General features: G+C 50.4%; 1 protein-coding gene across 6 annotated transcripts in view; it reads left to right on the forward strand.

Annotated features, from left to right (window-relative positions):
* The first annotated feature begins 613 nt into the window (after positions 1 to 613).
* P4HA2 (prolyl 4-hydroxylase subunit alpha 2) overlaps positions 614 to 20,198 on the forward strand; it is a 40,170-nt gene continuing 20,585 nt past the window's right edge. Inside the window, exons 1-8 of one of the 6 annotated variants that reach the window (XM_032156492.2) lie at positions 643 to 733; positions 1,290 to 1,425; positions 9,776 to 9,875; positions 10,875 to 10,971; positions 11,376 to 11,527; positions 14,648 to 14,785; positions 18,171 to 18,410; positions 19,318 to 19,511. In XM_032156492.2, coding sequence (XP_032012383.1) covers positions 9,788 to 9,875; positions 10,875 to 10,971; positions 11,376 to 11,527; positions 14,648 to 14,785; positions 18,171 to 18,410; positions 19,318 to 19,511 — 909 coding nt within the window. In that variant the 5' untranslated portion in view covers positions 643 to 733; positions 1,290 to 1,425; positions 9,776 to 9,787. Of the gene's footprint in view, positions 734 to 954; positions 973 to 1,252; positions 1,426 to 9,775; positions 9,876 to 10,874; positions 10,972 to 11,375; positions 11,528 to 14,647; positions 14,786 to 18,170; positions 18,411 to 19,317; positions 19,512 to 20,198 lie in introns of those variants that run through there. The other 5 variants (XM_032156493.2, XM_032156494.2, XM_032156491.2 and 2 more) reach the window with 5 other exon arrangements.

Genomic DNA, 20,198 nt, shown 5'->3' on the forward strand with positions numbered 1-20,198 from the left:
CCCCTGCACATGCCACCAGGACTGCCTGGACCAGAGCTCGGGACTCTGAAACCCACTGGGAGCTCGGCCCTGGGAATGGGCCTTCCAATCTTGGTCTCCAGGGGGTGGGCCCCAGGTCCCTAGTCTTCCTCAGGGTCTTCTCCACTGGTCTGCCTCCTCTCCTGATACCCAGTTCCTAGCCGGAGTGATCCCAGCCTCCCGTAACAGCCTCCTTGTGGTGGTGCTGGGAAGAAGGGGCCGGTGTACCCGGCAGGGCCCCCCAGGCAATGGGCATGAGCGCAGGCAGGGAAATCCCGTCAGCCTCCAGGGACGCCCTCCCTACAGCCCCGGCGCGGGGATCGGGTCGTGGCGACCTCTCCAGGCGCCCAGGGGCTGGGGAGGAGGGCGGGCCAACGCCCGCAGGTGGGGGGCGCCAAAGCCAGGCGGGCGCGGAGTACGTGCCGGGGGCTGCGGGCGGCATGAAGGGCGCGGGCGGCCAGCTCCGGCTCCCGCGAGGCCGGGTAGCCTGGGCGTTCCCAGGGGTCGCAGAAGACGGCGAACCCCGCCGAAGCCCCCGGAGCTCGGAGCCGGGACGCAGGCAGGCGTGTGGAGCGTGAGGTGGGGACGTGGCGGCGGCTCAAGTGGGCGGAGCCCCGGCCGCGGCCGGAGGCGGAGTCGCCAAGGGAGGAGGTGCCGAGCTGACCGGGCGACGCCGCGGGAGGTTCTGGAAACGCCCGGAGCTGCGAGTGTCCAGGTGAGCGCTCCGCCCCCTCAGCCGCCAGATCAACCCCAGCGCTGGGGCGCGGGCTGGGGTCGCCCAGCTGTGCGTTCTGCCCGCGCGGGGCCGAGAGTTAGGGGCCGGGGCCAGGGCCGGGGGTCGCGCCGCTAGCCGCCAGCAACGCAGCCCGGGCCGCAACCCTGCACCCTCCGCCCTGTTCCTGTCTGGGTTCTTGTCCCGCCGCCCTCAAGCCTTCCTGAGCTCAGGGTGGTGAGGTCAGCGGCGCCCTTCGTGCAGTTCCCTCGGCGGTCGGGCGGGGCTGGGAACTTGGCCGCTCTTCCCTGTCAGGCTCCCGGGAAGTGGCGGCCTGACCCCGGGCTGCCGGCTATTGGGAGAGGGGGCGCGGCGTCCGCCTGGCCCTGAGGGGCCTCTTCATATTGGCTAAGCCCGTTCTGCACCCTCCCAAGGGCTGGGAGTCCGAGGTCTTGTCCGGGCAGGGTCCAACTTGGAGCCCATTAGATGGGCCATTGGATCAGAAAGTCTTTTCTCCCCCAGACATCGTTGTGGAACCAGCGTTGTTTTTCCTTGGCAGCTGCGGAGACCCGTGATAATTCGTTAACTAATTCAACAAACGGGACCCTTCTGTGTGCCAGAAACCGCAAGCAGTTGCTAACCCAGTGGGACAGGCGGATTGGAAGAGCGGGAAGGTCCTGGCCCAGAGCAGTGTGGTGAGCGCTGTGCTGGAAGGGAATGCGGGTTGTGGGTACTTGGTAGAGCACTGACTGGCTCCGGCCAGAGGACTTCCCGGAGGAGGTGACCCATGAGCTGGAGTGGTCAGAGGAAGGCTGGCAAAAGGGCAGCGTGGACAGAGGAACAGCCTATATGAGTGGGAGCAGAGACCTTGGCCAATGTCATTCCTTATGGCCTTGTAGTGGAAGCAAGGTGATGGGGAAGGAACACTGTAGGGGATAGCTGTCCACGGACACTGTCTACACGACCCTGGAGTGAGACGACATGCCTGGTACTGTGCCCTGCATGTGTAAGATGCCCAGTTGACCCTCGCAGTATGAGCCTGGATCAGGGCACTTCCTGCTTCAGGTATTGCTGGGCAGCCCAGGTGGGTCCTTGGCCTTTGTGTTCTATTTGACCCTTTAAGATGGTGCAGGAGAATACAAAAAATTATCCGGGCATGGTGGTGCGCACCTGTAGTCCCAGCTACTCGGGAGGCTGAGGCAGGAGAATCGCTTGAACCTGGGAGGCAGAGGTTGCAGTGAGTTGAGATCGCGCCACTGCACTCCGGCCTGGGCGACAGAGCGAGACTCCATCTCAAAAAAGAAAAAAAAAAGAGAGAGAGTGCAGGAGAGCATTGAGATCCCTCCCAAGACTGAGACTGTTGTCTTTTGCTGTAGCGTGACACCTGAGATTTGTGCTTCTTGATATAGACTACCTGGAGCCTCACAGTCCCAGCCCTCTTGTAGGAAATCCTGTCCTAAGAGGAAGGGCTGGAGTCTGTTACATTGTAGCTTGGGGCATTCTTAAATGTCCCGGACTTTGTAGAGATCCGTTGTCCACCTAAGAATTTATAGGATGTTTTTGGGGTCCGGTGCTTGTTCTCAACCTATATCTCATCTGACATTAACAGGTTCCATAATTTAGTCTCTGTTAAATGAACTAGGATCTCCTTTGGCTTGTACTTAAACTGCCCCTGAAGTGTCCAGGGTGCAGCCGCTCACTGTGGTTCTGGGCCTCAGGGCCCAGTCTCTCTGTTTGCTTCTCCCCACTCACAGAATGTTTGGTCTTTGAATTCTTTTCTTTTAGGGCCTCCTTGTTCTTACACAGCCAAGTGTCCACTGTGTGGCCCAGCCAATGAAGCCGTGTAGCAAGGATGGAGTGAGTTGGCTGGGGGCCTCATTTCAGAGATGCTGTCATACTGGATCACCCTAGTTCTCTGAGAGCTCAGCAGGCAGACTTGGTGACAGCTTAGCTGAGGCGTTGTCTGTGGCATGTGATAGGCCCTTGTATCCTGTCGAAAGCTCTGCACTGGGGTACTGTAGACAGTGCTGACTTAGTCACTGGTTTAGACTGGCCCCAGCTGATCTCAGTTCATCCCTTGAGTGCCTTCTGCCTGTTTGGCTTCTGACTGGAGCGTGCCTGGGGCTGGAATGAGGGACGAGAGAGAGGAGGTGGCTGAGGCACTATTCTTTCCTGTGGGTAGCTCGTACTCTGAGATTGCTGCTTCATATTGGCAGCTGGCCATGTGGCAGGGGAGGAGCCGGGCTGTGAGTGCTCATCAAAGGAAGAGACTACGTGGGTGCAGCTCTGAGGAATGAGTCGGTTGAGGGAATCTAGGGTCTCCTCATTTCCTAAGAAGGCCTCCCTTTTTCACTCTGCCCTCCCACATCCTTGGGAGGGTCTGAGACTGGAAGCAAGGCCTTGGCTGATTTGTGGCCACGCTGGCTGATAGTGTGCAGAGGGCTAGGAGGTGTGTCCCTGGCTCCTGGGGTCTCTCAAGAGTTTACTATTATGCAGATGGAAGTTGGCAGGAAAAGCTGTGATGCAAGTACATGCAAGCCCAGCAGAGTGCTGGAGTGAGAGTTAAACTTCGGGAAAGTTGCTCACATCTAGCAATTTGGACATTTGAAGTTCCTTAGGGTAAGACATCAGCCTGTCCTAGAGCAAAGAGGGCTGAAGGTCCTGTGGTCTGTGGGCTTTGTGTTAGGGACATGGAATGAGGGATAGAAAGACAGTTTTTTTTGTTTTTTTTTTTTTCTCAGAGCAGAGGGGAATGAAAAGTCTGGATGATTTACCGGAGCCCTAGAAGAGAGTTCTTGTTCAGCTGGTGTCATTGCAGGGCAGAGGATTAAGTGTTTGGGTAGAGTGCTGTTCAGCTCAGATGGAATCTATCTGAGCCTGGTGACAGGCCAGCATCTGCTCTGGACCTTTCAGGAAGTGCTTGCTTAGAGTGTGGCCTGTTTTGTACCTGGCATTCTGAGGGCCAGGGTGTAATGGAGATCCTCAGGCCTGGGTACTTGTAGGAGCCTGGAATGAGCAGGTCAGAGGCATATAAGTGCGTGAGTTCCGAGAGTATTGGTCCAATCCCCCACCTTTTGCTAGAGAACATTGCTTGATGAGCTTTAGAGCCAGTGATTGACCAGTTCCAGGGTTATCCCCTGATGATCAGTGTACTACATTATACCTGATTGCAGTCTCTCCTGAATTAAATGTTTCATCTCTTGTGGTGCTCCTGGGACGTGGAGATCACCCAATTTCTGCTTTGTTTGCATCTTCACTGTCCCCTAGTCTGGACCTTCTTTCTCACCCAGGAATCAGCTGACTTGGGCTGGGCAGCTGGCTGCCTCAGGTCCACTGATGTTTCTCTGGTGCCCTTGGTACTAATGATTGACATAAATTATGCCCAGTGCGGGGCTAACTGCCAACATCTGTCATCACATTCAGTCCTCCAATAGCCCTATGCGATATAGGTCCTAGTGTTGTCTCTATTATATACATGGAGAAATTGAGGAATCCTATAACTTGTGCAAGGTTACAAAGCCGGGAAGTGGTATAGAACTGGGGTTTAGCTCTTAGTATGTCTGACCCTAGGGCAGGTGTGCCTATCCATTTGACTGTACTGCCTTGCCCTGAGCTGGACTGGCTGGTTATTTGTGAGTGCTGTCATGTCTAAGGTAGGAGTGACTGCCCATCTGAACTTAAGGGACCATGTTGCTGTTTTCTGGGTCCATGTTGCATTCCTTCCTCTGGTGAGATCCAGCCAGGGATGTCATGGACCTGCTTTATGAACCTTTGGTGTAACCCATGATAAAGTCCTTAACCTGGGCAGGCATGCTCTTCCTGGGCAAAGTGTGGCTCCCTTGTTTGGGAGTCCATTGCACTTTAAGGTAACAGATTACTGAGTAGGACTGGGTTTGACTCTTGGTTCTGTCATTGATTTGCTGTCAGATGTCAGATGTGTAGGAAACCCTCTCTCAGCCTCAGCTGTTGGTCATTTGTATCTATCTTATATCTGAAATGGAGGTCGTTATCTAGCTTAGAAGGTTTGGGTGAGAATTAGATAGTAGAAATGAAAGATTTTTGGAAACAAATAGTGCTTATCTCAGACTGTGTTCCCAGGAAACAGCCTGAGACAGAGCTTAAGTACTTAATGCTTTATTGTAAGGTGTAATTGCAGGGCAGCCAAGGTGAGGGAAAACGAAAGTGAGCTGCAGGCCCGTGCAATGGCTCATGCCTATAATCCCAGCACTTTGGGAGGCCGAGGTGGGTGGATTGCCTGAGGTCAGGAGTTTAAGACCAGCTGGCCAATATGGTGAAACCCCATGTCTACTAAAAATACAAAAATTAGCTGGGCATGGTGGCACACGCCTGTAGTCCAAGCTACTCAGGAGGCTGAGGCAGGAGAATCTCTTGAACCCAGGAAGTGGAGGTTGCATTGAGCCAATATTGTGCCACTGCACTCCAGCCTGGGCGACAGAGCGAGATTGTCTCAAAAAAATAAAAGAAAAAAAAAGTGAGGTATAAAGGAGGATGGGAGGTGGTGTTTTAGCAAGCTGGCTACTCTGCACGGAGATGTACTTGGTTACCCTATGAGGGCCCTTTGGTAGCTACTGGGGAGGCCAATCTGGTACTTCAACAGAGTCTGGAGATAGTGAGAGGAGCCAGAGATTCTGGCATGGGCCTGGATAGTCTCCTCCACTGGGCTGAGGTGAAGTAAATACCCTGGGACCTGGGAGACAGGTGAGACCAAGGGGTTGCAAGGTGGGACGTAAGATGCATCCAATATAGTGGTATATGGATTTTATCCTCAAGTGTAGTTCCCTTTTATGAGTTGGTCTCATCCAGACTGCCAAGACTGTGACTGAAAACCCAACTTGGCTTTTGCATGTCAGTTTTAACAGCCCTCTCTGCTACTTCATTGTCTAGTTACTGAAGCAAGACTTTGTGGTGTTGATGGTACCCAGGTGGGGAAGTGGAAGTCAACCACTGTTCATGTACCAGACAGAGAAAGTATGTGGATAGATACAGGTAAAGATCTTGGCTTTATTAGGTTCTTGGTAAAGGAGAATATTTTTTCACATAAAGTAGTTGTTGAAGATACGAAACCTGGCATGGTGAGATGAGGCTGGAGAGGGCAGCAGGGCCTGATCACACAGTCAAAAGGACCCTTTGGGCTAAAGAGTTTGAACTTTATCCTGATGGCAGTAGCGAGCCAAAGGAGGGCCTTGATAAACTATGCTGGCTACTTTGTAGAGCAGAGGTGGGAGGAAGGCCAGGTGACATGTGGAGAGGCCAGTGTAGTGGGGGCCAGGATGGCTGTAGGGGAAGTTAGGGGTGGCTCAGATCAGGGTGATGACTGAGGCTAAGGAGAGTAGAGTGCCCCCCATACTTGCCTAGGGTGCTGTGGCAGCAGCTTATGGGCCTGAATGGACATCCACATGCTTTGGTGGCAGGGTCTCCTGGAGCCTCTGGATCCTCTTAGGCTGAACACACAGGTCCTTTCAGCCCTGTTATCCTAGAGTTGGAGGTAGCGGGGAGTCATGTCCAGTTAGGTTTTCCCCCTTCACAGAAGGCAGGCAGCTTCTTGTTCAGTGCCAAGCAAGACCAGTTTGTTCTCAGCAAGCTCATGTTCTGTCTCTAGGCTGTTAAATACATTGTTAAAACTCAAGCTGTTGCATTTGGGTTGCAGCTGGGAGCTTGGCAGAGGGTCTGCCTGATGAGGTAAGGAGAGAAGCTAAGGACGCTGCTGGTTTGCAGCTGGAAACATCTTTTCATGGCCATTTGGCCAGATTGTAAATGTCTTTTCCAAAGTTCAGGTTTGGTGGGACCTCTGGTTGTATGTCTTGGAATTGCCCCGTGTTTAGAAACAGTGCCAGTCGCCTGATGGGTGAATCGCTGTTGCTGGGATGTTGGCGGGTTTTGCAGGACATCCCTGTGGGGGTCCAAACACTGGGGCTGGCAGGTCCTGTTTGGAGTCTGTTTGAGAAGGGCCTGCTTTGTTTTCTTTACATTTTAAGCATATAATAAAATAATTTTAAAAATTGCTATAGAATTTCTTGTAGAAAGAGAAACAAACGTAAAAATAAAAAGAAATTATTTCACCAAGATATAGCCAGATGTATGACTCTTTTCTTGCATCTCTGTATATACACACACACATTAATTTTTCCTTACAAAAATGGAATTATAGAGTGCATATTATTTGGGGCCCACTTTTCTCACTTAACAGTATGCTTCGATCTCTCAATGTTGATATATAGTATTCATTCTTAATATACTCCATAAAAACTCATTGTATAGAAGAAATGTAAAATCTTCTATTGTTGTGGTTTCCTAATTTGAACATGTGTGTGGTGAAGTATTTTTTGTTGTGTTCTTGGTATGGGACAGACATTGTTCTAAACTCTGGGAATGCAGCACAGATAAAACTCAGTATTGGTTTTCTGCTCAAGATGTCACCTTGTTTTTCATAAAAGTGGGTTTGACATTGTTCACCTCCAGACTTATTCCAGTTGGATTTTGAGGGTTACTGGGAGGGCTTTTGGCAGCACTGGACGCTTTGTAGGGGCACTTAGCAGGTACCACATACTTTTACCTACTCTGTCTTAAGCAAGCTGTGGGCATAGTTATGAGATGGGATGGAGGTTGGCCTTTCCCACATTGTGGGGCACAGTCCCTCTTGGATGTTGCCTCTTCCCAATCTGACTCTAATTAGAGGACTTTTTGTACAGAGCCTTTTGAGTTAAGGGGCCCAGGCTTGAGAGAAATGGGGTAGGGCTCCAGAGTACCCCTGCCAGTGATGTCAGTGTTGATGCAGTCTGGGAGCTGCTTGGAGGTGCCCAGCTCTCCAGGCTAGCAGAGTTAGTTATCCCCTTCTGCCACCAGAGCAAGACTTTGCAGGCTCTTGGTAGGTAAGTCATCTGTAATTACCTGTGATTCTTTGAGGCTCTGCCCAAACCCCATCTGTGATTCTTTGAGGCTGTGCCTCCAGGCTGAGATTCAAGAACGGGCTCAGTCTAAGCCAGATCGCACATTCCAGAGAAATCACAGCTGGTATTCATGTAATGAAGAAACCTGGCTTTTCCCTGAGTGTTGTGAGGTATGAACCATAGATGATAGGAGCAGAATGATTTGAAAGGAATGGACAGACTTCCTCCCTGGAATTTATCTGGCCTCTAAAAAGGTATGCAACTGCAACTGGAGACACACCTGGGGAGAGATGCTGGGTTCCCCACTTCCAACCATGTCTGGTTTGGAATCCTGCCTGGGCCCTGTTCTCCCACCACCCCAGCTCTGAGGAGCAGTCAGCTGGTGCCTTTCTGCTCACAGATACATCCTCCCAGCTCTATGTTTTCACTGTCCCTTCCCTACATACATACAGAAGGTGCTGAGCCTGAGCCAGTCAAGCCTTTTGAAGAACAAGGAACAGACACCGCATCACTTAGGTATAAGGGGCTTGTGTAAGCAAGAGAGAGGCCTTCTGAAATCCTGGGATAGAGAAGACAGTATAGTAAGGCCTTGGAGCAGACCTGTGGCTAGAACCAGGAGGGCCTGGACTCTCCCTCAGGGCCAGCCCAGGCTTACTCACTTTCTCTTGATTTGCTCTCTTCTGCTGCTTTAACTCCCTAATGGACCCCTTAGCACAATACTCCCTACCCTGCAGCAGGTTCCAGGTTGAAAGATAATTGTCCTGTGTGTCTTGGGACCCCCACACCTAGACGGTGACAGGAAGACTGTCAGCTCTGCAGACATTTGGCATAGGCATGAACACATGGGGTCATTCACTTATTCTTTCCTTCTGATAGAGGATCCATTTGCAGATGGGAGTTGTGGTTGGCCTTCTCTGAGCCTAACCTGGAATCTCAATGGATTAGGATTTCTTCTGAAAGAGTAAGATGAGGAATCGGGTATGCTGTGTGTCTAATCAAGTATGGCAGGCAAAAAATTGATGAACTGGCATTAGCTTAGACTTAGAATTCTGTCAGATAAGGCTTATGTTTTCTGGGGGGAAACATTTGTATTTCCTTTGTTTTGCTTGTTTTGTCTTAGTAAATTTCCATTTGAGCACTCCAGTGGGGTGCTCAAAAGCAGGGCAGGAAGAAGACCAGCAAAGCTGGGGTATAGATGGGTGCTAATCCTCCAGCACAGTCTAGGCTGCGTGGCTCAGCTGGGAGACGATATCAGAAGCTTCTGTTGTGGACTGAGGTTTACTGCCAGTGGGGTTTGTCTCAGGTTGTGCCTATTTCTGGGCTGATGAGAAGACAGTAGCTGGCCCCTTTCCCATGTCAGCAGCCCAGCCTGAGATTTTGGCCATGTGTGGCATATTCATTTTTGTATCCTGAGTGCCTGGCATCTGCGGGTCTTCAGTAAATATTTGTGAATGAATGGTGACGGGCCAGTGAGAACAGTGTCTGCCAAGGAGCCTTACTACAGGAAGAACACTGTCTGCCTAGGAGACTGTCTCCTCTGACTGCTCTTTCTCTGGCAGGTGCAGGCTGACAAGGGTTAGTTTTATTCCCTTCTGGCTGGCCATCTGTTGTACACCTTAGTTTGGGTGTTGGCACCCTGGAGGATATTTTGTCAAATTATCTTTCTGTTATTATCTCTCGTGTATTGTTGCCTCCTTGTGGGCAGGGACTGGTTCCCCAGAACCTGGCACTGTCCTGGCATATGTGTTGGAAGGTAAGATAGAAACAAACAGCAGTCTGTGAAATAAGAAGGAATGGGCCAGAATTTTGGACTGACAGACCATTGGAACCAGAGCTGACTGTACCCCACTGTGATTCTGCCTTCTCATGGTACAGGTGGTTGCTGGGAGTTGAGAGGATGGGCTCTCTCCATAGGGCACATGACTTCCCAGAGCAAGGACTAGAATTGAGCACACGTCACTGGCTGCATGCTCTTTGTTCTTTCTGCTGTTTGTCCTTTTTAGCTTCTGTGTGCTAGGCCAGGATTTTGGTATGTTTGATTATCTGCATATGTGTGCACATGCCTATATGTGTCTCCTCACCTAAATTACTCTTTTTCACTTTGTTGATCCAGTGATTGTCATTGAATGCCTTTCAGACACTTCCCTCTATGACCATGAAACTCTGGGTGTCTGCATTGCTGATGGCCTGGTTTGGTGTCCTGAGCTGTGTGCAGGCCGAATTCTTCACCTCTATTGGTACGTGCCCACAGGACTGTCGTCTCACTGACACTTTGGCTCACATGCCACGGATGTATCTGGCTGCAGCCTGTTCTCATTTAGAGTGGGATGGCCTTAACTACTGGTTTTGACCAGTTCTGAGGAGAGTGGAACTGGCAGAGTTGCTGTTTTACCCTATAAGATCCCAGTGATCTGGATGTTCAGGGAGCCAGATGTCTGAATTGGGTCTTTCTCCCTGGGAAGTGCAGGCTGCGCTTGGGCTCTCTGGTCTTTTTGACCACCTTGCCCGTGGACCAGAGAGTGGTTCTGAGCAGCAAATCCTTTGTATCCTGAGGATCAAGCTTTTCCTATACTTCTGACCTAAAGTTCAGAGCTTTTTTTTTTTTCTTTTTTTTTTTTTTGAGACGGAGTCTTGCCTCTTTCCCCCGGGTGGAGTGCAGTGGCGCAGTCTCGGCTCAGTGCAAGCTCCGCCTCCCGGGTTCACGCCATTCTCCTGCCTCAGCCTCTCCGAGTAGCTGGGACTACAGGTGCCCGCCACTACGCCCGGCTAATTTTTCTGTATTTTTAGTAGAGACGGGGTTTCACCGTGGTCTCGATCTGCTGACCTCGTGATCCGCCCGCCTCGGCCTCCCAAAGTGCTGGGATTACAAGCGTGAGCCACCGCGCCCGGCCCAGAGCTTTTTATCCTGTGGTGAGCCCCCAGGATATCCATGCCCCAGTGTCATGACCAGCTATGTAACAGTCAGAGAATGAGATTTAGGGCTGCTTCTTGAGTGACGTCCAATGCATTTATTTCAAACATCCCCTTGGTGCCTCTGCCTCTTTCTTCCTGAAGTTGGGAGATAGGACCCCATGAGTGCCTAGGCCTCCTTTAACTCCAAGTCCCCATGATCCCCAGAGAGCTGACATGTTCTTATCCCAGGGACTTGCTTCTGTCCTGATATTCTGTGCCCCAAGGAAGTAGGCTGGACACCCCTCATCTGTTTCTCACTGGTGCCTTTCTTCTCTCCCTTGCAGGGCACATGACTGACCTGATTTATGCAGAGAAAGAGCTGGTGCAGTCTCTGAAGGAGTACATCCTTGTGGAGGAAGCCAAGCTTTCCAAGATTAAGAGGTGTCCTAAGTCCCCATACCATCCTTAGTTGGCCTTCCTTCCCTTCTGCCCATCAAGGAACAAGGAAGCCATCCAGGGTGCCTATAAGAGGAAGCCCTTGAGAGGGTGATGTGGGGCTGGCCGGGTTACTTCATGCCAGTCCTTGAGAGGAGCGAAGTGTATGGGCTAAGGAGTCACTGTTTATTTTCTATTTAAGACCTTTTCCCTTACATTGGGGGTCCCAGCTGTTATCTAGATTAAGGGGCTAGAAGTGTCTGTGGGGAGTTACTGTATTCATTTTTCATTGCCTCTTGATGAAAAGGGCCCCAGAACCTGGCACCAGGGAATTCTCACTAGGGAAATTATCACAGGTCAAGACCTATGTGGGTGGATGCGTTAGTCTTCCTTTTCCTCTGGTTCCACAGCTGGGCCAACAAAATGGAAGCCTTGACTAGCAGGTCAGCTGCTGACGCTGAGGGCTACCTGGCCCACCCTGTGAATGCCTACAAACTGGTGAAGCGGCTAAACACAGACTGGCCTGCGCTGGAGGACCTTGTCCTGCAGGACTCAGCTGCAGGTGAGGGACGGTGAGCAGGTACTTGAGTGAGCCCATATGTTCGTGTGCTCATGCCTGGGTTGTTGTGTCTGAGCCTGTCTTGGGTCTGGGTGTTGGTGGGCAAGTGCATTGTGGAAACAGTACCCTGCTGGTCTCATGGCTCTCTCCCTTCTCTGTGGGGACCTGGAAGTTGGCTGTCCTTGGTTTTTAACATGTAATCATGGTCAGTTCTTTTTTTAGTGTCTTTTTTTTTTAGTGTCTGTCTTTTCTTATTTTTTGCTAATGACATTTTTCCAATTATACTTTAGTGATACATGTTTATAGAAAAGTCGGAAAACACAAAAACAAGAGAATTATAATTCTTAATCCAATTGCCCAGTGGTGAGCATTATTAAAATTATAGTTTTTCTACCTATGCATATACATTTAAAAAAATGGAACTATACATACATACCAGGGTATGCAAACTCAGTTGCTTGGAGGGACAAATGAATTTACAAGTGTCAAGTGGGCTGGATGGTGGGACCAGGGCAAGTTGGGGAGCATAGGTCTGATCTAAATTCATTCCTATTCATATCTTTTACAAACAAAGCATATCTGTTGGTAGATTTGTGACAGAAGAAAAAATTCTTTCTGTGAATTTCCCAGCTTCTTTATATGCCATTCAGTGTTCTTCTGCAACATGATTTTAATGGCTGGATGGTGATTACCTGTCAGATGGTGATAATCTGTGATACTGATAATACTGTCAAATGGGTCAAGTCATTGGATGTGGGATTTTTTCTGAATTATCAGCACCTTTTTACATATTTCTTGGTGTATATTTCTGATTACTTTTTTAGGGTAAATTCCTAGAAGTGATATTTACAGATCAGAGTGTGAACTTTTTAAAAGCTTTAAACTATACCTGGTGCTTTTATTGTGATAATACTTTTTATGCCCTAATACTTTTCTGTCAATAAGAAGAGATGGTAGGGTGGGCCTGGAGGTGGGCTCTCCTAACTCCTGGCCCTGGGTTTAGTCCCCTGGACTCACTGACTTTTTTTTTTTTTTGAGACAGAGTCTCACTCTGTCACCAGGCTGGAGTGTAGTGGCACGATCTCGGCTCACTGCAACCTCTGCCTCTGGGTTCAAGCAATTCTCCTGCCTCAGCCTCCTGAGTAGCTGGGATTATAGGCACGTGCCACCATGCCCAGCTAATTTTTTTTTTTTTGGTATTTTTAGTAGAGACAGGGTTTCACCATGTTGGCTAGGATGTTCTTAATCTCTTGACCTCGTGATCCACCCATCTCCACCTCCCAAAGTGCTGGGATTACAGGTGTGAGCCACCATTCCCGGCTGCCTTTTTTTTTTTTTTAAAGGGACAGGGTCTCACTATATTAGCCCAGACTGGAGTGCAGTGGCTATTCACAGGTGCGATCATAGCACACTGCAGCCTTGAACTCCTGGCCTCACGTGATCCTCCTGCCTCAGCCTCCTGAGTAGCTGGAACAATAGGCACAGAGCCACTGTACCCAGCTCTTCACTGCCTCTTTTCCCTGAGCTGTGAGTGCTGATTAACTTCAGACTAGCTGTCTCTCTGGCTGAGACATTTTAGCCTATGTGGCCAGACTGGGTTGGGCTTGGGGGCAGGGTGGCCTCTGGAGAGGGGTTGGTGAGCTCAGCCAGGCTGGAGCTGTGCCCAATGAGCTCACTGCCTCCAGAAACCACGGCTGCCTTTCCCAGACTCCCGCCTCTCCGCCTGGGCCTGCATCTAGGGACAGGCTGTTCTGCCTGCACGGCAGGAGACTAAGCCTACCCAGATGACCTCCTCTCTCCAATCTTGTTCTCCACACCCTACACTCCTGCCATCATCTGGTTCCTTTGGAAAACCTTATGATTACCTGGAAGGAGATAGGGCAGGCCCAGAGAATAATTGGTTGTTTTCATCTCTGACTTTTCTTGCCCCTGAAATGAGTGGGGCATGCTGACAGTGTGGCTTTTCCTGGCAGCATGTTCCCCTACCCCCACCCCACCAGATTCTAAACTCTTTAGAGTCCCTGACCATGTAGCTATGAAGACAAGGAAGGCAGGGTTACAGCGTCTTGGTCCCTGTCCCCAGTTATGGCTGAAGTGGATGTTTAGGTCGGAAGTCATAGGTGGCAGTGGATATAGCTGCTCTTGGGAAGAGGTTGGGGAATGTTGTTCCCCTCTCACTTCTCAGCATAGAGGCAGAATTGAATGCCCTAAGTCAGCCGGGGAAGGCTTGGCTCCCACCTGGGATTGTAGGAGGTACACATCTTACTTTGCAGCTAGGGCTTGGAGTCCCAGAAAAGCCTCCTTGGAGTACTTCTGTGGTCAAAAGCTCCCCCAGGCTTCAGGCTGTGGTCTTGAGCACCATAACTGGAAAGCCCATGCCCAGAACTCATTGCAGGTCTGAGTGGTGGGAGTACGGAGGAGAACAGGCCCACTGTGGTCTCTCAGGGGACCGACCGTGCTGGGTTGGTGCAGCCCCACCTTGGTCCTTGGCCTGTCTAGGTGGTCCTTCAGCTGTCAACCTAGGGGGAGGGGGATGACCTCCAGGACTTTCATCATTACCTTTCTGGATGATAAGTGCCAGTGGTCAGTAATGAGTGGCCAGCTCAGCTTCATTAGTTAACTGCCGTTGTCCCTTGGACTCCTCAACTTGAAATGTGTGCTGGAAGTCTGTGTTTACCTGACTAGCCCAATTACCCTGGATCAAGGTTTTCCATGAGATTCATTTTCCACTGAGTGGTTGACAATTCTTCCTTGAGTCCTCTCCCGTGCTCTTCTCAGTTACCCTCTCTATCCTCTGTTTCTTCTGTCTCCCCCAGCTCTAACTGAATGCTTTGGAGCCAAGACTTCTAGACTCCTAAATATTAACCAATATGGTAGGCTGTTTCTACTTAGTTCCAAAGAGCAGCACGGGCAGTAGTTACAATGAGGAGTAAGAAAGGAAAAGTCCCCATAGACTGGAGTCATCAGGGATGACTTCCTGGTGGAAGGGGGCAACAGCCTTTGAGGGAGGGGGCGGGGAAATTTCACTAGCCAGAGACCCTCTTTATGGCTGCCTCTCTGGTCCCAAGTGGAATTCTGCCCCTGGATCAAGGGTAATCTCTTGTTCTGACTCTCATTTGGAAGGTTTTATCGCCAACCTCTCTGTGCAGCGGCAGTTCTTCCCCACTGATGAGGACGAGATAGGAGCTGCCAAAGCCCTGATGAGACTTCAGGACACATACAGGCTGGACCCAGGCACAATTTCCAGAGGCGAACTTCCAGGTAACTCACCACTCCAGGTGTTGCTTGTCCCGCATGTGTCTCTTTAGTGGCGGGACAGGTTGGAGCCACCACCAACTTGTGGCCTCTACCCTTGGGTGCACCTCTGGTGCACCTTTTGGCTCACCAGTTTGTGCTGGACTCCCTCTCCCATGACAGGTTTATCCCTCAGCCCCTGCCCTGCCACCTCCCTCCATGTATTAGCCAAGGCCCTCTCCTCTTGCATCTCAGAGAAAGCCAAACTTGCTGCTCAGGAACCCCCTCCGCCTCTGTCCCCAGAGCACCACACAGATCTGCATTCAGACCTGCTTCTTATCTCCCACCCTCCAATGTCTTTTCATCTAAGGCTGATGTGGGCTTACTCTCCCCCTGTCCTGAATCCTCTTAGTTACAATCTCTGCTCCTATACATTCTGTCTCCACCTCTCTAGGTTCTACCCTTCAGCTCCCATATAGGCTCTATTCTTGCTCATCTTACACTTGCCTTCCTCAGTATCTGAGAGTCTTTTGAGTCTTTGCTGCTGATCCATCTCTTCTCCCCTCCTGGTTAGGCTACTGGATAGAGTAATCTACACTCTGTCCGCTTTCCTGGTTCCCATATACTCCTGAACTCACAGTATCTGGCCTTTTCCCCACTGTCACTGATGCTGTTCTTGCAAGGTCATCAGTGGCCACTTGGCTGGTAAATGCAGCGAACAGGTTTCACACATAATGTTCTTTAACTTCACAGCAGCATTTGACAGATGGATTGCCTCATTCTTTGTGATGTTCTCTCCTCCTTTAAATTGTAGGATGCTGATACCTGCTTCTCTTTTAGCCTCCCTGGTCATTTTCTCTCAAGTGGCCCCTCTCCCACTGACTTCCCAGTGTTAGTGTTTATAAGAAGATGTTTTGAGGGCTGCTGGAGACCAGTAAACCCAGCGATTCACTGTGTGGGGCCCATGCAGACCCAGCTTATTCCAGCTCCAGAGCCCCAGCTGCCCCCTTTAGACTCCATTAGAGAGAGGGCAGTTCAGGGCACCTGCAAGATCTGTTCACTCCGTAGCCTTCAGATTGGTTGCTTGGAGGAGGGAACCACACCCTGGCGTTGACCTCTCACGTTCACTCAGGAAACCCATGAATGTCCTGAATGGGGATATGGAGCAGAAGGGAATTACTCCCTAGGACTCCATCCTTACCTCATCTTCTCCCTGAGCACCTTCACCAGGTGAGCCCAGCCATTTCCATCACCTGAGGTGGATGACATCCAGATCTGTGTTTCCTGCCAAGGCTTGTCTCCTGAGCTTCTAACCAGTGTAGACAGATGCCTTTGGGACATCTCTACTTGAATGTTCCATGGACTTCTCGAACTTCATGTGTCCTGAACTGAAATCCTCATCTCCTTGTGAACACTTTACCTTCCCCCTCATCCTTCTATCTCAGCAAAAAGGACCTCCATCCTCTGGCTGCCCAAGCCAGAAGCCTAAGGCCTATGGATTCTACCTCCTTCTCTCATGTTTTCCGTGCTTATCCCCTGACTCCAGCCTCAAAGCTACTTTTTTCTCAATTTGATTATCAAAATACCATTCTGACTTGTCTCCTACCTCCAGCTCACTGCTTAAGACCATCCTCCATGTGGTCTTAAGCACACATTTGTTCACATGAGTTCCTGATTACTGTGCTTAATTTCCAAAGCTAAACCCAAACTCCTCTTGTGTGTGGTCTTTGGGGTCCTGTATGACTCCATTTTCCTGGCTTCCTTGCCCGTTGTGCTCAGCTTTCCCTATCACTCAGCTCTTTTGTCTCACCCCCTCTATAGGAATACCTTTACCCATGTCAGCTAGGCTACTCCATGTCTGATTGCCTATCAGCGCTCAGCTCAGCTGTCACTCTCCCAAGTGCCCTCCAGGGAGTAGACATTCGAGTTGGCTTCTGGGGAGGATGCTGAGTGCCAGGGAGCCATTCTTAGCATTCTTGGCATCTGGGAGACATGTTGATAATAGCTACTGGTGGTCATTAGCATCCTGAGGATCATAGGAGACATCTTCATATGTCATCTCGTTGAATTCTTGGCACAAGCTCTTTAAAATTGATGATATTATCTTTATTTAGAGATAAGGGGACTGAAACTTAGAGAGATACGATAACTTGTCTGTAGTCACACAGCTGGTGGGCGCCCTAGTGAGGCCAACACAGACCTAGTTTAGTTCAGCTCCAGAGCCCCAGCTCAGTCAGCTATGTTACTCTGCCCCAGCAATTCAGGTTCCTGGGCCTGCAGAGCCAGAGGAGACCTGTGGAGAGGGAAAAGGGGCTCCAGGAGCCCCCACAATCCCTGGCCTACCTATGGACTTCATCTTGTGTTTACTCTCCCCAACTTCCTATTCCTCCTTATTGGTTCCTGAGCCACCGGGGTGAACAGACCCTGGTCTCTGAAGCATTTAGCCTACTGTGTAGGGGTTTCATTCCAGGCAGAAAGAGCCTTCTCTGAGTTCTTTTGTGTCAACCATGTCCAGGTTGCTGTTAATGGGGCTGTGGGGAGTCTTCCTTGCTTTCCAGGGAGAGTCACAGCCCCTACTTCCCCTCCATGGTATCTGTTTTCTCATTATTCTCTGAGGAACCACATACATAGTCTTTCCCATCTTGAGCCCACCCTAAATCCTGCATCTCCCTGTAGCTGCTTCTTCATATTGGCTTGAAACTATCTTCATGGTCACTTTCCAGCACTCCCTCTACAGCAGATGACCTTTGGTCGTAAGACCCACTGAGCTGATACTCAGCAAGGTCCCTGCCACTTAACAGCCAAAGCTGGCACTGCAACCTTGGCTCTTGGCCTCCCTTGCTGTCTCTCACACCACTCCCGCTCCCTCCGTTTCTCCTATCTTTAGTTCATTCTCAGGGTTATTCATTGTCTGTTCTTTCTGGGTAGGTGCTCCCTGTAGCTCTGGTGTTAGCCATCTTCTCCATTCTTTCCTTAGAGTTCCTGCAAGCTATTTTCCTCACCCATGGCTTGGTTGCCACCTAAATTTATATTCAGCTAATTTTTCCATCCTCCAGACTCATACGGTAAACTGCCCACCAGACATCATCTTCTCTGTGGTCCACAGGACCTTCCCACTGTCCTCAACAATGCTTCCTGGTGGGTTTCTGGGGCTCCCCCTGAAAAGGTCCCTTCCCACTTGGGAGATGGGGAATCTGAGGCTAAGAGGTGGCTGTGAACCCCAGTCCAGGGCAGGGCCATCTATCTGTGCTCACTTTGTCAGTGGCCCTTTAGGATATGCAGTCTAAATGTCTGATGGAGTTCTGCTTGATGATGCCCCCTATCCAGTGGCTCAGGCTTTCCTTAAAGCGAGAATCTCTTTCCCTAACCCAGAGGCTCTTTGGAGCCTGACAATTTACTTCCTCTGCTGTAGGAACCAAGTACCAGGCAATGCTGAGTGTAGATGACTGCTTTGGGATGGGCCGCTCGGCCTACAATGAAGGGGACTATTATCATACGGTGTTGTGGATGGAGCAGGTGCTAAAGCAGCTTGATGCTGGGGAGGAGGCCACCACAACCAAGTCCCAGGTGCTGGACTATCTCAGCTATGCTGTCTTCCAGTTGGGTGATCTGCACCGTGCCCTGGAGCTCACCCGCCGCCTGCTCTCCCTTGGTAAGGAGATTCTAGGGGAAGGTAAGATGGGAATGGAGAGTGGCAGAGGAACTGCACTGTGCTGGCATCTGCCTGACCCCTCTCCTGGGACTGAGTCAGTTTACCCTGTTACTTGGCCAGTGAGCTCCTTACCCACCTCAATCCTGGCCTTAGCTTTGCCCAGTTGCTGATAGATACACTCAGGCCTGTGGCACTTGTGGCCCTTTTTCATAAGGACTCTGTTATGGTGTATCTGTCACCATGCAGGACTACACAGGGTGGAACCTTTACTGCATCAGGAGCAGCTCAGGAGTCAGGTTGTACTTCAGGATTGCTACAGTGACAAACAGTGGTGGTGCTATTAGAGGCCTGAGGTCTAATAGTAGGACTTCATATGGCATTGACACTTTGTGTGCCTTGTGCTGTTGGACTGAAGAAAGCCAAAGGCATGTGCCTTTAAAACTCCTCTACCTCTTTTTCTTTTTTTTGAGGCAGAGTCTCACTCATCCAGCCTGGAGAGCAGTGGCACGATCTCAGCTCACTGTAACCTCTGCCTCCTGGGTTCATGAGATTCTCCTGCCTCAGCCTCCCAAGTGGCTGGGATTACAGAGGCACATGCCCCCATGTTGTATTTTCTTTAGTAGAGATGAGGTTTTACCATGTTAGTCAGGCTGGTCTCGAACTCCTGACCTCACGTGATCCACCCGCCTCGGCCTCCCAAAGTGCTGGGATTGCAGGTATGAGCCACTGTGCCTGGCTGCTGTTGGTTTTCCATTTAAGACCAGCATACTCTGGTTAGATGTTGTGGAAGGTAGAATATAGCATGCAGGTGAGCTGCTGGGAGAGAAACCCTTACAGAATAATTTCTCTAAATGACCTAACAGATGTTTGTGGTTTTCTTTTCCTTCTCATTCCTTGCTTTTTCTAGATCCAAGCCATGAACGAGCTGGAGGGAATCTGCGGTACTTTGAGCAGTTATTGGAGGAAGAGAGAGAAAAAATGTTACCAAATCAGACAGAAGCTGAGCTGGCAACCCCAGAAGGCATCTATGAGAGGCCTGTGGACTACCTGCCTGAGAGGGATGTTTACGAGAGCCTCTGTCGTGGGGAGGGTGTCAAACTGGTGAGATGTGTGAGGGGGCCAGGGTGCCAAAGCTGTAGACCTGGACTCTGGCTCTGGGCAGGCAGGTTTGGGGAAGGTGTTCTTCATTCTGTAGGTACTTTCCTCAGTATCTCCCCCAGTTTTTCATGGCATCTGCTCAGGCTGACATGTGGATATTCTTTGAGGTGTAGGAAAGGAGACTATCTCCCTTCATGCCCCAGGTAGAGTGTTGCTCCTCTAAGTTACCACTGAGCTCGCCTCCTTACCCCAACATGTCCCAGTTTTTGCTTCACTCACTGTTGTGAAGAAAACAATGGGTGGACGCACTTCAGGCCCCAATAGAAGTCATGGTATAAGTGGAGAGTAAGTCTCTGTGGTAAAGACACCAGCGTGTACTAGAGCTTGGTATCAAGCCTTTGAGAGCCCTGGGATCCTAGTGCTTCCTGAGGATCCCCAGGTATGACAGGCTCTCAGCCTTCTCCAGGCCGCTGTCTGTATGGCTTCCACTGGCTCCTTCACCAAGAAAGGTTTCTCCCCTGTCCCAGCCCTTCAGACCTACTCATCTTCATGAAAAGGGTCAGGAATTACTCTCTGCCATGGGACTTGAGGATATGAGGTGATCTTGGGAGAGAAGAAAAATTGCATGATTTGTGGGGTGTCATTTCATGCCAGTTAAGCTGAAGAGGTTCTCCCCTCCCCCTCCCCTCC

This window comes from Hylobates moloch, unplaced genomic scaffold (genome assembly GCF_009828535.3).
Source record: "Hylobates moloch isolate HMO894 unplaced genomic scaffold, HMol_V3 SCAFFOLD_6, whole genome shotgun sequence".
NCBI classification, from domain to species: Eukaryota; Metazoa; Chordata; class Mammalia; order Primates; family Hylobatidae; genus Hylobates; species Hylobates moloch.